Source organism: Haemorhous mexicanus, chromosome 1 (genome assembly GCF_027477595.1).
Source record: "Haemorhous mexicanus isolate bHaeMex1 chromosome 1, bHaeMex1.pri, whole genome shotgun sequence".
Classification (NCBI taxonomy): Eukaryota; Metazoa; Chordata; class Aves; order Passeriformes; family Fringillidae; genus Haemorhous; species Haemorhous mexicanus.
The window spans coordinates 72,785,941-72,805,820 of record NC_082341.1 but is presented as its reverse complement, the minus strand read 5'-3'; the positions used below and the strand labels follow the sequence as shown (position 1 = coordinate 72,805,820).

The 19,880-nt window shown below is 39.8% G+C and overlaps 1 protein-coding gene across 1 annotated transcript in view; it reads left to right on the top strand.

Moving 5' to 3' along the window:
* PHLPP1 (PH domain and leucine rich repeat protein phosphatase 1) overlaps positions 1-19,880 on the top strand; it is a 135,993-nt gene that overhangs the window by 64,908 nt on the left and 51,205 nt on the right. The window contains exons 2-3 of the mRNA XM_059854038.1: positions 8,092-8,288; positions 10,296-10,421. Coding sequence (XP_059710021.1) covers positions 8,092-8,288; positions 10,296-10,421 — 323 coding nt within the window. The remainder of the gene's footprint in view (positions 1-8,091; positions 8,289-10,295; positions 10,422-19,880) is intronic.

The window sequence follows — 19,880 nt, the reverse complement described above, 5'->3', positions numbered from 1 at the left end:
TAGACCAATATTGCAGCTTTTTGCAACTTTGTTAAAGCACAGGAGGAAGATGACATTTTTTTCTTGATGGTACATTTTCAGGATATTTCAGTTATTTCTCCTTGGAGAGGTGACATATGGTACTTTCCCAAAAGGGTTGGTATTGAGTTTTGCTACTGGAAAGCAGGTGACTCTCTCCCTTTTATAACCTTTCTTCAAAATGAGATATTTGAACAAAACAACAGAATTCAGCCTGCATCTCCATTGTATTTTTAGTACAAAACTTAAATCAAACTTCTGTTTCCAAGCAGAAGTTTGGACATCAAGTGTGCCTTTATTTTGCTAAACAACCCTGCCTGCATGTAACTTGCTTGGATTTCCTGCAGACAAGTGAAGTGAATGGGGATGCAGAAGTCTGAGAGTTTGAATGTGAAGGACCCATGTTCAGCTGCGGGAGTAGTCTGTAGGGATAGATGGGGTGAAGAGTGTAAGAACCAGGTGGCTTTTCAGTTTGTTGGTGGTCAGTCTGTGTTTATGGATGTTTGCTTGTACAAACTGAACTTCAAAATCTGTCAAAATAACATTGAAGTAGCTAGATCTTGAGTTCACTTGCTACAATTAGAACAATTGCATTCCAAGGCTTTGTGTTTGCTGTCTCTACATAGCAATCCAGATGAATTTCCACTGTGCTTGCATGCTTTTAATTGCAAATAGCATCCTGTCCACTGCTACATAGCCTGCTTTAGCTTGTTGCCTTTAGGTTGTCCTAGTGTAGGAGTTGTGTTGGTTAACAATGACTCTTGAATGAATTCTGCTGGGTCGCTGTTAGGTTTGCCTTCAGAAGCTTTTGCTTATAAATGCTTATATACTTTTATACTTAGTTTTTGTCATTAGAGGTATTACAGCCATCATCCCTGGATCTACATGGCACTTGATAGAAAAGCTTTTCAGAGAAGTAATTTTTGTTGCATTTTGCCTGTGATATCCTTTGAAGAGTTGATACCACAGTTTTAGGGCTCCTCTGTCAAGATGGTGAGTCTTGTTGAGAACAAGATAAAGGGAATGATCAAGTGAGCAAAGACTGAACTCTGTCTCAGTGAGGAAAGAGGGATATTTTCTGAATTATTAAATACATACAAACCTTTCCTCCAGTGAGGATTTACTCTGAAGTGGAAGGCAGGATTATGGCTATAAAACTATTAACTATGTTTTATTGTATCATATCATGTAGCAGTAATCCTTGTTTTTAAGGGTGATCTTCCTGTAAAGTAGGAGGAACATGTTTTACAAAGACTAAAGGGTTGTCTGTGTTCTACTCTGCCAGTTTTGTCTCATAGTGAATGTTTCCTTAAAGAAAAGGATGAGTTTAACACAGTTCAGTAAAATTCATCATTTGGAGTCTGCTTTTCTTTCTCCAGTGGAAAGGTAGTAGAGCCTTCAAGTAGCAGAGCTTGAACTGCTAATTCCTAAAGGAAACTTAACTACTTCAGTTTCCCCCAGCACCCATACAATACAGAGTGCAGGAAAATGAGGAGTATAATGAGTAAACTATGGAACTATGCTGATAGTTACATGCCCTTAAGAACAGTATAATGGTGACCAAGTTCCTCCTTGACTGAGCAGTATAGAATCAGTCTGTGGCCTTGTGTTAAATCTTGCAGCAATCTTTAAGAGTGTAAGTAGATTTGAGGGGAAAAAATTCAATTGCTAATTTTGGAATGATTTGACAGGTGAAGCTTTGATATATATTCTTGGTCTGTTACCTTTGCAAAAGCAGCCTGCTAGTAGAGACTGTGAGGTGAATCTTTGGTCTTAGTTAAATATAAAACCTGCTAATTCTGTGCCTTTGTTTCTAAATTAAGACAGTGGGGACAAGAAAAAAAACTTCTAATAAGCATGTGTTTGTATGTAGGTTTTCTTTGTATATTTCAAATAAAAAAAGAGAGCAGTACAATAGTTTGAGGTTTTACTTGTATTTTTTTTTTTTTTGCTTCCTTTACCACCCTCTTTTTTCTTTTTTAAATCTCACTTGCTGCTTTATTTTTATCTCATTGCACTGGGGCTTGCCTGAAGTCATCACTGCTGTCCTTAGTTTGATGAGAATGAAAGGGGAAGCAGCCTTGCATGACTGAAAAGCTTCAAAAACATTGCAGGCAGTAGTTTCATCTGTATTTAATGAAAGGGCTTGAGCAAAAGTAGAAATCTGCAGGATGATCTGGCAGTAAGGTTTCAGCAACAGCAATTGCAGCGTAGTTTCCCAAAAGGTGGGCAAAGACACTCAAGGGCTTTCTGTGTTTTGAGGTAATTGAGGCCTCTTTGCACTTGTATTTAGGCAGGAGGAGTGCTGAGCTTTGATTTGCAGGTTCAGAGGCAATGTGGGATGAGCTGTTCTGGTTTCAGTTCAGTGAGGTGGTGGGGATGGTGCTCCAGGTGTGAACTCGGGGGCTGCCACCCACCCTGCTGGCTCCCCCTGACCAGCTAGGGAATAGCCCAGCTTTCCCAAGTGGATTCAGATCAGAATCTTCAAAACTGAATTGTGGTTTTTGGGTGTTCTTTTGCTCCAATGCGTACAATTGAAATTCACATAATATTTGTGTGTGTAATATCTTGTTTCTGAAATGACTTGCTGAAAGCCATGTGTGGGTTTGATTACATATCCTCTCCAGCAGCAGCCACTATGTCACAGCTCTGGCCCCTACGTGCCATTCCTCTGCTCTCCATGCTGAAGTACTCACCATGAGCTGTCCCTAAGGCCTCTCAGTCAAAAGGAGAAGCAAAAAATGAAAGCAGCCTGTTTTGTCTGAAAGGCCTTGGGGACGCCTTGCGAGGAGCAGCTGATGTGGTTGGGCTGATGCAATGCTGGCCTTGGGTTGGGGGCCCAACACTGTGCAGAGTAGGATGATGACCACTGTAGCTACCCAGCTGTAGCAGGAAAAGTACATCCCTAAATTAGGCACTCAGAGTTAATTCAGTCACTTCTGAGAAGTCTCAAACTTTGACACTATTCCTACTGAATAATAACTTAAGCCTGTCTTACCACTGGCCAATACCCGAGATGGCTTGGGGCGGGCAGTCTCTCCAGCTGGCCGGGCTGCCTGCACCATGCAGGTCACGAGGAATTTTTAGTTTTCATTCCATCAAACCAATATTAGTAATAAAAATAAGACCTGCTGCACAGAAGTGAACGTGTTTCTTATGTCAACAATTTTCCCTGCTCTTATTTTGGGAATGTCTTAAGTCGCTCTTTAGAGACAGACTTTATTGGCTGTACTTTTCAAACAGGGTTGGAATACTAAGTACTTGCAACTTAATCAGCCATATTGCTGAAGAGAGGGTATTTTTCTCCCCAAGTACTTTTATGTCCCATAATGAGCTGGTATTTTATAACTTCTGATGGTAATGTATTCCATATGCCTTTCATCGCTGGGATAAAGAGCTTTACTCCAGAATCCAAAGCAAGTGGCTGTGGGTATTTATTTAATAAAGTTTGAAGTCTCTGCACCAAGCAGGATGTCAGTGTGTTGTGTACCCAGAGCTTCCTCAGGCTGCTTGTGGTGAGATCTTAGTTCTTTAACATCATAGAAACATTACTTCTGTCCCATCCTGCTTTCTATGAAGCAGGGTAGGTTCTGTGATTCTAAAGACAGTTCTGCTGTTTCAGTCAAATTCCTTGCTTTTCTTTATCCTTGTGAATACCGCTAGTTTCCCTTCAGGACTCAGGAGGAGTTAAAACTGAGAGGAATTCAGGCATGAATATCAAGATAGCCAAATGAGTGGTCTGCTCATAATTCCTTGAGGCATCTCTTCTAATGCCTTGCACAGAACAAAAGTCCTGTTGTGGGGGTGCTTAGGAGTTGCTGTAGTCTTGGAGACTTGACAGGAATGAAAAATAATCTTTTTATGGTTTCTTGCTAAAATACTCAAACTGCTTTGGTTGGGCTTAGCATTTGAAAAACATTTTCTGGTATGTGACTCTTCTGGATGTTCTGGCTTATTTGCCTTCACTCTGATCAGTGCAACAATAATTATATTTCAAGTTTTTGGCAGGATTCAAATTTATGTTTCGAGTTGCAAAGGATCATCATTACCATTTTATCTGCATGACTCTTGGCTTTGGTACATTATCACAGGCCCCTGTGAAAACTCATTTGCTTCCTTCAGGGTTAGTTAAAACTGAAGATTCATCTGTATGTGAATCTCATGCAGCCTTCTAAATCTTGAATGGGTGGTCTGTGAGGCAGATTGAGTAACATAATTTCAGAACTGCTGAGCTTTTACTGAAAACAGTGCTTCCTCTGGCACTGTTAGAGGCAGGGTACCTCAAAACCAACAGATTTTTGGTGGTGATGCTGTAGTTATGCCATAATTTGTGGTGTTTGCTTTGTGGCCTGAAGGCATTCTTCTGTAGTCCAGATTGCTCCCCATCTTTCTGTACGCTTGGAAGAAAAAAATGTCATTTGCCTTCTGATTTGATTATTTTCCAGGTCATAGAAAAGGCAGGTGCAGTTCTGAGCCTTTCCCTTGTCCTCCACTCCCCAGCCTGTCAGGGATGAGCCCTCTTGCAGGAGACTCTGCCACCTGCTGCTTTCCTCCCTGAAGTGAGGAACAGCCAGCCTTAGATTGCTTCACACTCTCTTTCCAAACCCCATCCCATTTCTGCTGTGGCAGAGCTCACTGTCATTTAAACTTTTCCTGCTTTTATGTTCTCTTGGCAGCTAATACCTGAGCTCTTTAAAGCTCAGTCTGTCCAGGCTTATTTTTTAGTAGGCAAGGCTGCTACTTTTCAAACAGCTTTTGCTCACAGTTACCTGCAAAAAATACTTGGGCGGATTTATGAATCTAGGGATTTAGTTCCACAACTAGTTGGTATGTCCTTGATTAACCTCTGTTTAAAATCAAAATAAGCCTGTAGCTTTTGACTCTTTTTTTCCCCACTTGCATGATAATAGTATCACAATGTTTTATCAAGTATCAATGATGACAATCCTTAAGCAGGAAGAAAACTGAATATGTGAGCAGATTGCGTCTCAGGCAACAACATGTGATCCAATATTAAACATGAGCTTTTCAAGTTACAGAATCAGGGAAGAGCCCAGGTTGGAAGGAACCTTGAAAGATCATCTGGTGCAACCAGATGGTTGGTTATGTAGTGAAGTAGGCAAGAAATGGAAGAGAGAAACCATTTGCTTTAATGAAATTGGTCCAGTGTTTATTTCTGTATGTTCTCATCAAGAACCTTCCGGTTTTCACTTAGCAAAGGACAGTACTTGCTGAGAAAAAGCACCTTAAATCCTTTGAAGGGTTCCTTTGAGTTTAAAGGGGTTTTTTTTCCCCCCTTGTATTTCTAGGAGTAACTGAAGGTTCTTATTCCAGTAATTTTCTAGGCAAATATGAACTTGGAGAGAAAATACAGTTCATATCTAGCAGGAATACTTCAAGTGATAGCTCACTTCCAGGTTTTTTAGTAAACCTTTACTAACGATACTAATTGTTACTATATCTTGTAACTGACAAACTGAGAATTTGCATGAAATTTTAGGAACTATATTTCAGAGATTTATGAGTAGTTTTACAGGTCCAGCTGTGCCTAACATCATGTGTTTAGTCCAAGAGGGTCTGGTCCTAGAAAGCAGATTTCTCAGGCATCTGAATTTATTTTCCCCTGTAACTTTTTCCAAGACTAGCTTTTCAGTACCCCTTGTGAAGTGTGAGTACCTAGTGTGGTAGTTTTTTTACCACTGGTCTAGGCAGGATAATGCTACTACTTGATTGTTCCAGAATGCTGTTGTGTTTCCAACCAAGCATCTTGGCTGCAGCACTGTAGCCAGAGCTCATACTCTTTGCTATCCATGATATTCCTTAAAAATTTCTGAGGTTTGGTGTTTTCCAGGACACACGTCTGCCCAGATTAAGTGCAAATTATGCCCTTTGTTCCTGAAGGTTTGCAAAAGTTGCATTTGGTTCTGTTGAAATGCTAAATGAGCTTGTCTTCCCAAAAGATTGAGTTTATGTCTTACGGTCTTAAGGGGTTTCTATCAGCAGCATGTTCCGCTTTTCCTGAGAAGTTAGAGAGCACACAGTCAGAAAACAGACCTGGGAAGATGATCATAAAACAAAATTTTAAAGGTGCAGCTGCACACATCCCTGACAGCTATTCCTTATACAGTTGTGCTATTAGCATTTACCAAGTACATTTTACTCCGTTACAGAGATATGGTTGTTGTTTGTGTTATTTTTTAATCAGTGCTCTGTGACATTTTGCACAAGCTAGATAAATTCTCAGTTACTTTAAGAACTAAATGTTTCATCTTCCAAATGTACTGTTTGATTCAGCTTTTGTGTTTGTTAAGGCTGAATTGCTCTAATTTACTCACTGGTATTCTCTGTCGGTTGTCTTGAGGCTTTGCATGGAATGGGTGTCCCATTTCCCTCTGTTAGAGAAAGAGTTAATCCACAGCTTCTGTGGCTGGATATGAATTTGCTTGGCAGTGTAACTACTGCTTTCTTGGAGCACCTATTTTTGAATTTGAGGCTGATACCTTGTGGGCATTAAAGTTTCAGTGTTTCAGCATCAAGCAACAATGATGTTCCTGCAGATCCAAACTGGCAGAAGTTGGTAGCCTAAATGCTAGTGTTTATTAGAGCAGAGCAAGGCTTGAGGGTAACTGTGCCAAGTGTTGGCTCATTAAATTGGCAGGAAGATTCAAAAAGGCTGCTTTTAAAGATAAGGACAAGAATTGGCATGGGCTAGGCAGGGGTGAGAGAATGGCAGTGGATAGGGCATGTGGTAGGTGTCCTCTATCTTTCTGTAGACAATTTGAAGGCAAGAGCAGACTCATTGAGACAAATGAGCTGTCATGCAAGCAGGAATAATAGCAAGTTGAAATAATAGTGTGCAGCACTTGTCACTGCTGGAGATCAGTAGGCACAGCTCTGAAATATTAGTGTTAGAATCAACTCTTTGCTTTTCTAGAGTCCTAATGAGTTATTAATTCCTTGTATTTAGGAATTTTGGTAAATATTAGGGCGGGGAAATTAGTGATTTATCTTTTATTGTGATGGGGAAGCTACTTGAAATTAACATACCCTTTGGTTTGTTTATCCAGGGGAGCTCCCTCCCAAGGTTCATTGACACTGGTGTTCTTACATAAATTTGAACTGGTTTAACCTGAGCATGATTAGCTCTTGTCTCTGTTTGCAAAATACTTAGATGTATTTGGATGACTCAAATCTGGGCTGGACTGTTTAGGGTTTGATAGGGTAACCTGGTGTAGATAAATCAGATTAGAATGAGTAAGTTGTGCCTCTCATTTACATCCTGAAAGAGAGAGTGCGAGATGCTTGTCTTTGTGCTGCCATCGCTCATAATGTTTTCTGTAGAGTAGAATCTTATTAATAGATTAGATTAGTGGAATCTGAGACATTTAAAGTCATTTAACAGATTTGGTCTAATTGGTAGTTATGCTAATAATCTGAATTATTAAAAATAATTAATTCATTGTAATACAGACAAAGTAACCTCGCTCTTTCTGAATCTTTACTCAGACTAAAGCAGGGTCTTTGAGGGGTTTCATCTAGGTTGCTCCTGCTAACGTAATGGCTGAGTGTGCTACCTCTGGGGTTTGGACTGAGCAGTGTGGGCTGGGGGAGGTAGGGCCTGTGTTCTTTGGGAAGCTTTTGAAGCTGAAGAATAGCCAGAAGAGACATGGAAATGCAAAGATACAGGTCAACAGGCACTACATCACCCCTTCTACAGTTACCACACGCCTTGTGAACTCAACAGGAACCAGTTACTTATTGTTGCAGATGAACATTTGATTTCCAGGTTCCAGAGAGAATGCTGATACCATTAATTGGTGCTTCTATGGTTATTGCAGATTATTTAATGTGACCTGCTCCCCATCATACGAACCTGTCATATCCTTCTACCTATGGAAAAAGACTGTACTGAAGCTAATATTAAATTACCTACTTGCATGGTTTTGAAGCTGTACATCATTTGCCATGCTGCAGTTTGTAGCTTGAAAATTTCCTGATTGAGTCTCAGGATGACTTGAGTGAAAGAGGCAAAGATTTTCTGTGATTAAGTGGATGCTTTTGTTTCTATTTCAGGAAAGCCCCACAGCACTGGCAGCTCCGAACGGATTCAGCTCTCAGGAATGTACAATGTTCGAAAAGGGAAAATACATTTGCCAGTCAACAGATGGACAAGACGCCAAGCTATCCTTTGTGGAACATGCCTAATTGTCTCATCAGTAAAAGAAAGCCAGACTGGAAAGATGCATGTCCTCCCTTTAATTGGTGGAAAAGTAAGATACTTTGTTTTATTTATTTGCTTGGTTAATGTGTGTCTCTTTATGAAGAGAAGATTGCATTCAATTAGGATGATTCTGACCCTCCAAAAGCTTGTTTCTGTAAGTGGGATTTTCAAAGTCTATAAATGACTTTTGATTATGGTCGGTCATATTGAATGATTTAGAATATTTGAATTAAAACTACAAAGAAAAGCAATGGATGCACAAAAGACACAAGTGTCTTTTTCTTGTGTGCAGTGTTAAGTGGTTTATATATGCAGTAGCATACAGCCAGAGGATACATGCAGGCCTGTTGTGTATGATCTCTGCTGTTCCTCCTCATCCAAGTTTTCTCCATGCTGGGTTATTCTTAAGTTCTGAAAATTAACAAATAAGGACATGGGCTTATTCTGAACATAGTGGGAGTTTTGAGTATTCATCATTGTATGAGTAGTGGTCTGTTGCAAGCTAACAGCAACAAATATTTTTCCTTGTGAAAAGCTAAAACCAGACTTTTTTCTGATGGATTACATCTAAAACCCAGGAGTTCCAGACTGAACACAAGGAAATTTATTTTTTCCCACTGGGATGGTGACTGAGCACTGGCATGGGTTACCCAGATGGGTGATGGCATATCTATCACCCCTGGAGATACTTAAAAACCATCTGGACATGGTCCTGGGCAACTGGCTTTAAGTGGACCTGCTTGAGCAGGGGGTTGAACAACATGACTTCTGGAGGTCCTTTCCAACCTTAACTCTTCTGTGAAACTGTAGTGAAGACAGTAAGATTGCAACATCACTGTTTTAACCTAAGCAGTGTTTCAGAAAACTATTATTGGCTTGTTTAATGGGTAATGGGAAGAGAATCATAATCTTGTGGTTGAATTTACAGCTGTAGTAATCCTCCTTTATCTTACATACTGGTAAGTTGAATTCTAGAGAGTTATTTGGAGAGAAACAAGCTTCACAGTATTATATATGAGACTAGAGTTGATTCATTAATATTCTATACTAGCAGTGTGAAAAGCAGAGCTGCCTTCTATGAGCTGTTTTTCCTGCCTCTTTTATGATTCTTCACATGATTCTACAACTTTTCCTGGGAGATACCGAAGTAGAAACATTGTCTTCTTTTGGCAACAGTGTGTGAACTGAGAGCGTGAATTGTATTCTTGGCTGTAGAATGCTGGAAAGGACAGGATTAAGGTTCCCATCAGCCTTCTCTTTGAGATAAATATTTTTTTCATCTCAATATATTTCTTTTAATTTTAAAAGGGAAAAGATTATGTACCATTTCAGTTGCTTAATGTAGAATTGCTAAGCAGCTTTTGCACAGAAATGCCTTATGTGATATAAAACATGCAGACTGTGTTAAGCAGAAAGTTGACAACAAATTTTAAAAGAAAAGGATAACTAAGCTCAGAAAAATGTACTGAGGGCTTCTGCTGACAAAGCTTGGGAGGAGGGTGCTTGGCACAGAACTAAGTGTTTTTTAAATTATTGCTCAAAAAATATTCTTCCTCATCCCCATAAATACTCTGCACTTCCTGGTTTGCAAAGGCTTTCCAAAATGCTGTTCTGAGACATTGAGACCATAAGTTGTGTGGGACTTCTCGTGTATGGTAGCAGAATGATGTACTCTGAGTGTTTTTTAACAAGTTGAGAAATGCCAAAGAATTTAATTGGGCTGTAAGAGAAGCATTTTGTTAAGCCTGTTTTTAATAACCAGGGAGTAAAAATTGTATTTTTTTAGGTTGCATAAAAACAGCCTTAAATGCATTTCACTGGCAAACCTTTTATGATGTTCAGTTTCTATTAAAATGTTTATGTTCTTCTTCTTTTCTCATTCCTGCTTGTGTAGATTTCATGGATATTTGACACCCAAGATCCAGCTTGGGTGTTTGAGATGGTTAGTCCGGCTCTACTTGATGATCTGCTCTTGGGCGCTCTTTAACTTTGCCTTGGGGAGTTCTGCAAAGAGTTTTGATTCTTGTTGACTCACAGTTTTGTGTCTCTGCTGTAGGTGGAAGAAGTGAAAAAGCACCAGCACTGTTTAGCATTTAGCTCCTCTGGACCTCAAAGCCAGACCTACTACATTTGTTTTGATAACTTCACTGAATATCTGCGATGGCTGCGACAAGCATCAAAGGTGAGAATGCTGCTAACTCTGCTGTGAATGGGATGTTTGGAGAGTTTCCCCCAGTTCAGTCTTCTCCATGCAGCAATACTGTTCCTCTTCTGGGTTGATTGCCAAGAACTTCTGTTGCTACTGTTTCTGTTGTATGGAAATACCCAGATTTCTGGGTAACAGGCAATAGGGAGGTGAATTTTTCTGCATTTATACCAACACTTATTTCTACTGAGGTTGTGTAAGCAAAGTGCTGTACTGAACTTCCATTTTCTTATCAGCTGGATGGATCTACTGAGATCATTATAACAACAAGGATGACAAATATAACTGTCAACATTTCAGTTAAAAAGCATTTTTTCAGTGTTATTAAAACCTAAAGTAATGTCACGGTTTTTAATATTCCTTCCTTACATAAAACCTAAATTTTAAATTGCTAGAATAAAGGATTTTTTTCCTGCTTGGAAGTGTTGCTGAACCTCTCTCTAGTTTAATAACTGATTTTTGGGTTATTTCTAATAAGCAAATAATTTTCTGTCAGTGAAAAAAGTTTTTACTAACTGAAACAGTTGTAAAGTAAATTTTATACTGGGCTTAGAACACAATTAATTATAGGAGTTTAGGGCCTCCGTTTTTTTGTTTAACTCTTCAGTTCCACTTTCTGTTGTTGAAAGGTATTTTTGCAGTTGTCTGTTTTATCTTTTAATCCTTGCTGCTTTTTTGCTGAAGCTTTATATATCTTGAACCATTATATTTTTCATACTTACTACAACTGAAGTTTTTTTACTGTGCTGTCAGCATGCTCTATTTTTTTTGTAGTTGGCCCTAAACTGCTCATTAGTGTTTTGTACTTGGTAGGACTCTCCATGCTCTTTACTATGTAAAAGCAACTTAGTTTTATGTAGCAGTACTTGGAGACACTCATGTAGCACTAGATCTGTTTTGTCTTTAGATTGCAATAGTGTATTATCCAGCTGATTGCCAATGATACAGCCTAGGCTGCGGGCTTTTTAAAAGGTTTGATTGGATGTCAAACTTTCTTCAAACAGCACCTTCTAGCACATGCATCATTTAAAATGTCTTTTAGGGTTTTTTTTCCTAGTAAGTTTAAAAATTCTTTTTAAAGAAGCAGTTCTGGCATATCTGCTTAGGTCTGTTAAGCCTCAAGGTAAAAATCCCCAAGGCATGTTTTATGAGATGGTGAGGCATGGTCTGTCAGGTTTTTGAGTCTTTGCTGCTTTGGGGCTGTCTCTAGGACAGTAGTGTCCTTTCATCTCCAGAGGGTTTGACATCAGATAAATGAAAGGCAAATCTAATGAGTGAGAAAAACAGTGGAAAACAATGAACTTCAGAGCTAGAGATAAATGGCCAGAAAGCCCCTCTGAATTACTGGCAGCATAAGCTTGTTCTGTGCCATGCTGTGCTTCTCTCTTTCTCTCTGGTTCACCCAAATGACTAACAGCATTGGGATGATAGCCAGCATGAGAACATATCCCCATGCACTCACGATAACCTCCCATTCTTATGTAAGTGTAGAAAGAAAATACAGAGTTTCGAGTGTCTTTTCAGACTGTCAGAAGTGAAGAAACTCTCTATGCTATTCTTTTAGTTGATAAAACATTATTCGAGGAAAAGTAAAGGCATTTTGAACCCCATCTCCCCAGCCCTCAAACCTGAAAATTGGCATTCTGCATTAATGGATTTTCAAACAGTATTTTGCCTCTTCAAGTTGTTTTCTTGGTGTTTGGGGTTCCTTTCCTGAGGCAGGAAAACAGAGACAAGCATGATTGTGTGCGAGGCACTTCGTGTGGGAAGTGCTGCACAGTAACATTGTTTCTGAAGAACAGAAACTGGGAAACTAGTAATGCTGCAAAAGTAACTCAGATCTCCTCCAGCTGGTGCTGTTTGTGTCAAAGTGCTTAATTGGAAGGTGTACCACACCTGATTTACATGTATAAAGAAATGACAAAAGTTGAATCTTCAGCTCTGCAGTTCAGGCAAACTAGCATTCTTACTCTGGGAAACATTTATATGAGGTATTCTGCCTCAGGTGTTTGGGAACTAATCAAGTTCAAAGCTACTGAAATAATGATGCTAACTAAGAAAATACTGTGTAAAGCACTGTGTTTCTAAAAGCAAGCAAATTTAGGAAGGAAGGTATTATGGCTCTGAAACTTAGCTTCTAGTTGCTCACTATGGGCTAGGTCACAGGGTGCCTACAGATTCTTCTCTAATACTGGTGTTGTATGGAGTACTTGCACTTTAGTGAGTTGTTATGAGTAGTGTTCAAGACTGTATTTTAAATATAGATGTTGTTTAATGACATTTGTTCTGAAAGTGACATTTGTGTTAACTTACATTCAGTGGTAGTTCTTCAGGGTAGTTGTTCTCCTTTGTGCTCCTGATATGTGCTGCTGAAAACTGAAGCTTCTGATTCTTACTTAGTGTAATGAAAGCTTTAATTATAAATTGTAATGCCAAAGGAAATCCCTGGTAAAATACTTCATTAAAATGGCTCAGTTTTTAACTATGAAAAAACAATTCATATCTGTCTTCTGTATACTTCAGAAGAGCTAGAAGATGATGTTATTTTACCTTTTAAATAACAAGCTCAATCTTGAAAGGAGACTTGCAAAGAATGCTTGCTCTGCAGTCTTTCTCCCCACAGAATATTGGCAATGTTGACTTTTTAGTGGTGGTTCAGAATGAGACAAATCATAATGCATCACTCCTGCAATAAATATGTGTGTTCTAGAAAAGATTTGAATTTGTGTTTGTGGAGAGTGGAGTTTAATTTAATTAAAAATAAGCATTGCTCCTGTATAATCAGATTCATTCTAACAGTGGAATCTATCATAGCCAAGACCACTCTCATGCTCTGCCTCTGTAAACTTTTGGAAGGTGAATAGGTATTGGGATTGGTTTTCCTATATGTATGTGTCCTGAGATGAACAAAACTTCTGTTTTCAGGACAGACTAGAATTATTGCACAAATACTGACCTAAATATCGAACTTGGTGACATACTTATTCCAAATAGGCCACTTTTAGATACACTGATTTAGCCTCAAACAGAATATTTTTAAAAGCCGGAGATCTGTCTTGTTCGTTAATATTGATAGTTCTATACCACAGTGCATTTCTTTCCTTTTACTTTCCAAAAACTGGAGGGCTAATTAAGGAAACTTAAAAGGAAAACAACAGCAACAGATTTGGTCCTTTGTGATCTAATGCATTCGTTCTCTTGCCAAATGTTGAAAAATAGGCTTATGCAACTGGGAAGGGGGAGCAGAGGGGAAAGAAAGGAACATCTTCGCAGCTTTAAAGAATTTTGTCTGCATAAAGTTGTCATGATGGTTCTGGAACTGGCACAATTACTTGCACAGCAAATCTGCCGCTGTTGGCTACTTGAATGTCAAATGCAGAAGGACAGGGCAAAGCATGTGTGTTTAACAGTGAGGAGGATGTGATGAGGGGGTTCCTCATTTGCCACTTCCAAAAGCTAAAAAGCTACACCGTTAATGTAGAAGAGAGAGGAGTGTTACACATACAGTGTTAGGGAGTGGTGGGACTTGTATTGTGAGCCTTTTATTTGGAATCTGGTCTGCTGTTGGATGCCTCTAACAGCTAAACCTAGCAATTTTTCAGCACGTGAAATTTCTGTTGTGAGCATTGCCTGTGACACAGTTCATGACATGGATGGTTTGGGTGGAGTATGAAAGGATTAGCAGTCCTCTATGTTCCAAGGCATGCAGTTAAAATGGGATGTCAAGGTCTGCCTTGGAAATTCAGTATTGAAGAGCTTATGCCAGGATGCATTACAGAATTTTATCTTCTTGGAAATAGTGTGCCCCACTGGGCATGCTGGGATGAGATGGGATATGACCCCACAGAACCTCTGTCTCCCTTTCTGGCTGCAGGAGAGCAGGAAGTGTGTCAACACCTTCATGTGACAATTATTTCCTGCTTTACTGCTTGGTTCAGTGGGGCAGGTAGAGGAAGAGAGGAGAGGAGGGACAAGGGCTGTGAACAGTGCATGTCTCTGTATGTAGGGAGAGATGTACAGGCACAGAGCCTGTGTGTCTGCACACCATCGACCAGAGTTGGACAGCTGTGGCTGGGCATAAGTTGTCATGTGGGGATTAGATGCCTGCACACAAAAGAGGACTGCTGTTGAAAATACAAGGAATGTCCAAAAATAGGATTTAAAAGCTACAAAATTTAAGAGTTTTCTCTTGTGTGCTTTTATATTTTCTTTTCCCTGTTCCAGTTATCTCTGTGCTAATGTCTGTTGTGGAAGTCTGTGGTGTTCCAAACAACTGTAGCCTGTGAAAAAGGAGAGATGATGTCAGTGTACATTATGTTTAAAACATGGTAAAAATAGCAGGAATAGCAAATTCAGCTGAGAAGGGCGTGCTGCCATGTTGGCCTTATTCCTTTCATGTCAGTGCAGAATGCTCTCTTCATAAATTTACTTGCACTGTGAAGCTAGCAGAAAATAAGAACAGATTAGAATTTAGCTTATACTATGCAAGTAAGTAATGCAGGAGCCTCTACAGCTGTAGTCTCTATCTTTCCTCAGCTTGTGTAGATATCTACCTGAAGCAGCAGTACAAAATTATTAGTTTTGCTTTTTGTTTTTTTTTTTTCTAAAGTTACCTAGTTCTGACCATCTGCCTCAGTCTTCTAATTATTTTTTCAGTACAAATATGACAATTGTGTACAGAGACTGTTGTAAAAAGGGGAGTATGAGCCCTGTAAAGTTGATCTATGACTCTAATGATATGATATTTACTTCTGATGAGGAGAAAAGGCTTGAGTTCTGACCACAGACTTGGTGCTACAGACCACATCTATATATATAAATTCTACAGAATTTAGAAAATAATTCCTGACCTTGACTGCGGTGCTGCAAAAATATTTCCAAAATAGGAGACTAGGATGATTAGCTTTTGGATGTGTTTTGCAGAAACTGTGCTAAGGAAATGCAGTAAGCAACAATTGAGCATTACTGCTTAAGATGTACCTGCTTTTCAGCTGTGCTTCATCCACCTTTGAGACAGGGATAGGTCATCAGCTGGGACTGCTTTTTCTTTCAGCACAGAAGATTCTGCTCATTAATTAAAGTGATGGGAAATAAGGTATATCCACTTGTGTGCATATAGCTTCATCTTGATTTCAGATACTTTCAGACGTTAGTATTTGTCTTTCTCCTGTCAACCATGGTCAACCAGGAAAAGTTGTGTGAGAAACTTCCACGCCAGCTTCATTGTGGAACACAGACTTTGCAGAGCTTTTTAATACAAAATAGAGCTTCCAGTCTGTAAAGGAGGCTTGAAGCCACGAATCTCATTGTTAAGTTAGCCCTACATTGTATTTGCCTTGGCTTGCCCTCTAGGTGATTGACCTATTTCATATGTATTTCTGGATACTGTAATGAGCTGTCTTCACAGAGTTCATCACTGCAGTGATTTTTAATACCAAGCTTCAGTTGTTTCTGGAGGCATTAGGGACAGGCTTTTCTAATGCTTACTGGTCAAAATGGGCTCAGAATACCTTTTTGCAGAGCTTTGATCACAGAACAGCCCCAATGGTGAGTGTAGGGAAAAATCATATGCAAGGATAAAGTAGTTTATTTTAAGATATTTGGATGTTACTTGTTACAGTGCTGACAACTTTTATGTCATTGCCTGCACTATTCCTCTCCAAGTGTCTGTTAAGCCCCCTAAGCAATGGATGCCCTTCTTCTGGAGGAATACTGTGCAGAATTTTACTTTCCATGCAATTTGAATTTCTAGATTAGCGTTTTTGCTTTTACTTTTTGCTCTTGGTTATCACCTGTGGTCATTCTACAGGGAATTGTGTGCAACAGATGACTTGTGTTGCAGTTAGGAGTTTCTGACATTTCCTTTTAGCTTTATAGTCTTAGTCTATGTGTTTGAATGTACCATTGTGATTTGGGGCTGCCTGGTTTTATGTGTGTTGGGAGCAGGTTGGGGGTCAGAAACCTGCTGGTTGGTCACTGTGAAGGTGACCATGAAGTAGTTGGTTTGTTTCTTATGCCAGTTGAGCTTGGAGGCTGAAAAATGAGTCTTTATTCTAATATGACCTAAAAATTAGTTTAGTATACTGCCAGCATCAGTGGGCATCTTTTGAGAGTAGCCTTTAAGCAAAGCTCATTTTCTTTGTAAATAACAATTCGTGTTTCTTCACACTTGAGACTAAGCAGCACCATTAGCCTCTTGGAAAAGTTGATTCAACATCTAGTCAAGGAAAGAGAATCCAGGAAGATTTTCTCGTTTTTTAGTGCATCTCTTTTTTTGAGCTGATCCTTACTTACAGGAAATATGATAACTCTTAAGTTTAGTACAAGGAAACCATTTTTTCCCCTAATACCATAAAATGACAATGTTGAGATAATGCTTTCACTAAAAATAGATCCCTAAAAATAGACCCACAGCTTCCTTTTGGTGGTGATTACAAATACTTAAACATAAACAAACCTCTGGTTTCCATGCGGAACTTGACTTCCTTTTCTCTGTGTGTGCAAAATCTTCAGTATTTGGGACCTGTGCTCTGAAGTCATGTCTGGTCATTCTTGCTGTTGATGGCTTCTTATCGTCTGAAGTGTGAAAGCTGAAGATTGGGCAAAGCAAACTTGAAGCCAATTTTCTTGCTCTTTTGATGATAACACTTGCAAGTTTTCCTCCACCTCTGTCCCTGAAAAGCCTATTCTTTTGTGCCTTTTGTTATTAGAGGTTAGTTGACATTTTGGAAATTCACTTCTGGGTGTGTTTCAGTGTAGTCAGTCTCTTAATGGTTCAGGAGGGAAGCCTGATATTTTGTCTCAGCTGATTAATTTTGCCTGTCTAAACAGTTCAGCTGATTTTAAAGTGTAATGGTGACTTGAAGCTCTTCATTTGTGTTTTAGAGAAATTACATTTTCACTGGGTTTTTTTTTCTTTTGCTGGAATTTAGAGAGTCTGTGGTTCTTGTTTTGGGCTTGCTGCCTTCAGTTAATAATGGTTATTGAAGTACTGCAGCCAGGAGTGAGAACAGAAAACTAGGTATCGCCCACACATCTGGAATAGTACTCAAGTACTGTCTTTTGAAGCCTCTAAATCAGGTTCTGGTATTGTTGAAGCTGAATTTGTGCAGCTCTTGCATAATTACAGGAAAGCATTACTTGTAATCTCAGTTAGGTGTTGTATATGTTATCTTTTAAGGTGTGTTTGATCCAGAAGGATTCCAAAGTGTTTTCAGTAATCTCTGGAAGTGAAAGAGTAGAAACAAGCGGGAGAATTAATGTAAAGTTACTCTTAATGAAGCTCAGGGGAACCAAGTGTCCGCAGTGAGCACATCCCATAGGACAGGAGGGGATTGCAGGGACTGACATAGTGCACAGAATTTTGGTGTGTGTAAGGTGTGATAATGGAGCTGATCTTGAAATGTTACAGCTGCATGGCTGTAACACTGAAAGACTTGCCAGGCAAAGTCCAGCGGCAAGGAAGAAAGGAGAGGAATTATTAGCAAAACCTAACTTTAGGGACATTTACTCTCCTTAGGCCTCTTCTATAGTTAGTGGAGAAGGAATAAAATCTCCAAGGAGAAGAGGGAATGAGTGCTGGGGACCAGTTTTTGGCCACAGGCCAGTAGAGCTATATCTATGATTATTTGTATTACTAAACACTTGGGTCAGAAGGCCTTTCTGAGTTACAGTGGAATAATGGCATGAAAAGAGTTCATCTCATTGTGGAATTAATCCATATGATACAGCTGTGTCAAAGAACCTAGATCAGCAGTGGAGGACCTAGCATAATCTCTTGCTTAACTCACACAAAAAAAAAATCCTACCACCTTCTCCATGTGGGACTGGGGAGACTCAGACAAGTGAACTTCCAGTGTAAGTCTTACTGGCAAGAGTCTGAAATCTATAGTATATCTTAGAATGGTTTGAGTTGGAAGAGATCTTAAAGATTATATAGTCCCAAAATTCCCACCATGGGCAGAGACACCTTCCAGTAGACCAGGTTACTCAAAGCCCCATAGAATCTGACTTTGAACACTTTCAGAGACAGGGCATTTGCAGCATCTCTGAGCAACCTTGGATTATCTTTGTGGCCTTCCTCTGAACATGCTTTAAAAAGTTCATGTCTTTATTATGTTAGAGACCTTAGACCTGGTTGCAGAACTCCAGGTGGGGTCTCACAAGGGCAGAGTAGAAAGGGAGAATCCTCTCCCTTGACCTCCTGGCCGCATCTCTTTTCATGCAGCCCAGCCTGCAGTTGGCCTTCCTGGCTGTGAGTGCACGTTGTTGGCTCATGTCTTGCTTTCCATCAACCAGAACCCCAAGCTGCTCTCAGTGATGACTTCTACCAGTCTGTACTTACATCTGGGGTCGTCTCCTGACCCTGGTGCAGCTCCTGGGACTCGGACTTCCTAAACTTCATGAGCTCTTGCGGGCCCACTTTTCAAGTTTGTCCAGATCCCTCTGGATGGCTTCTCTTCCTTCTGTTGTGTTATCTGTAAGCTTGCTGAGAGTGCACTTGATCTCAGTATGTCATTGACAAAGACATTGAAGAGCACCAGTTGCGAGACCTGTGATCCTGAGGGCCACTACCCTCCACCTGACAGAGAGCCATTATCCACAGCTTTGGCTGCATCCATCCACCAATTCCTTATCTGCTAAATAGTCCACCCTTCAAATCCATGTCTTCATGGTTTGGAGATAAGGATGTTGTGTGGGACTGTGCTGAAGGGCTTAGAGAGGTCCAGGTGGGTGACAGGGGTTGGTCTTCCCTTGCTGACTGCTGCAGTCACTCTGTCATAAAAAGGCCACCAGATTGGCCAGGCATGATTTGCACTTAGTGTCATTGTATGTGCTTTAGCATTTCTTCCATGAGGATCTGCTGCATGATTTTCCCATGCTGAAATGAAAAATGCTGAAAGAAAGTCCTTGCTGGGAGGGCTGCTCGTTGCAAAGTCTGTGTGCTTGGCAATACAGCAGCTTGTCTGTTAAATAATAAATCTAACAGGAATAGTAAGAAGCAAAAGGGGGTTTTCTTAATTTTTATTTGACTGTCACCTTTTTGGCAGTATTTACAAATGAATTATTTTCAGTCAGGCTGTTCTAAGGATGTTAATATTCTTTGCTCCACCAAATGGAGATTCACATGTCTGAATTATAGGTAGCTTAATGCAACATCTAATTACTGTCACTTAACTCTAAGTTACATCTTAAGCCTTGTCCTTGCAGGGGTCTTAGTGTGAGCATCCCAGTGACTACCACCAGGGTACAGGGTTCATATCATTCCCTGGGTAATATCGATACCAGTACATTATCTCTAAAAGAAGACTACTTTTCTTCCAGGAGGAGCAAAAGTACTCATATTTTGGTAATGACTTCAGATGCTACTCAGCATTTCCAAATGACAGATGATGAATGTCACCTTTTTTGTCAAATTCTTGCTCTCAAAATCTT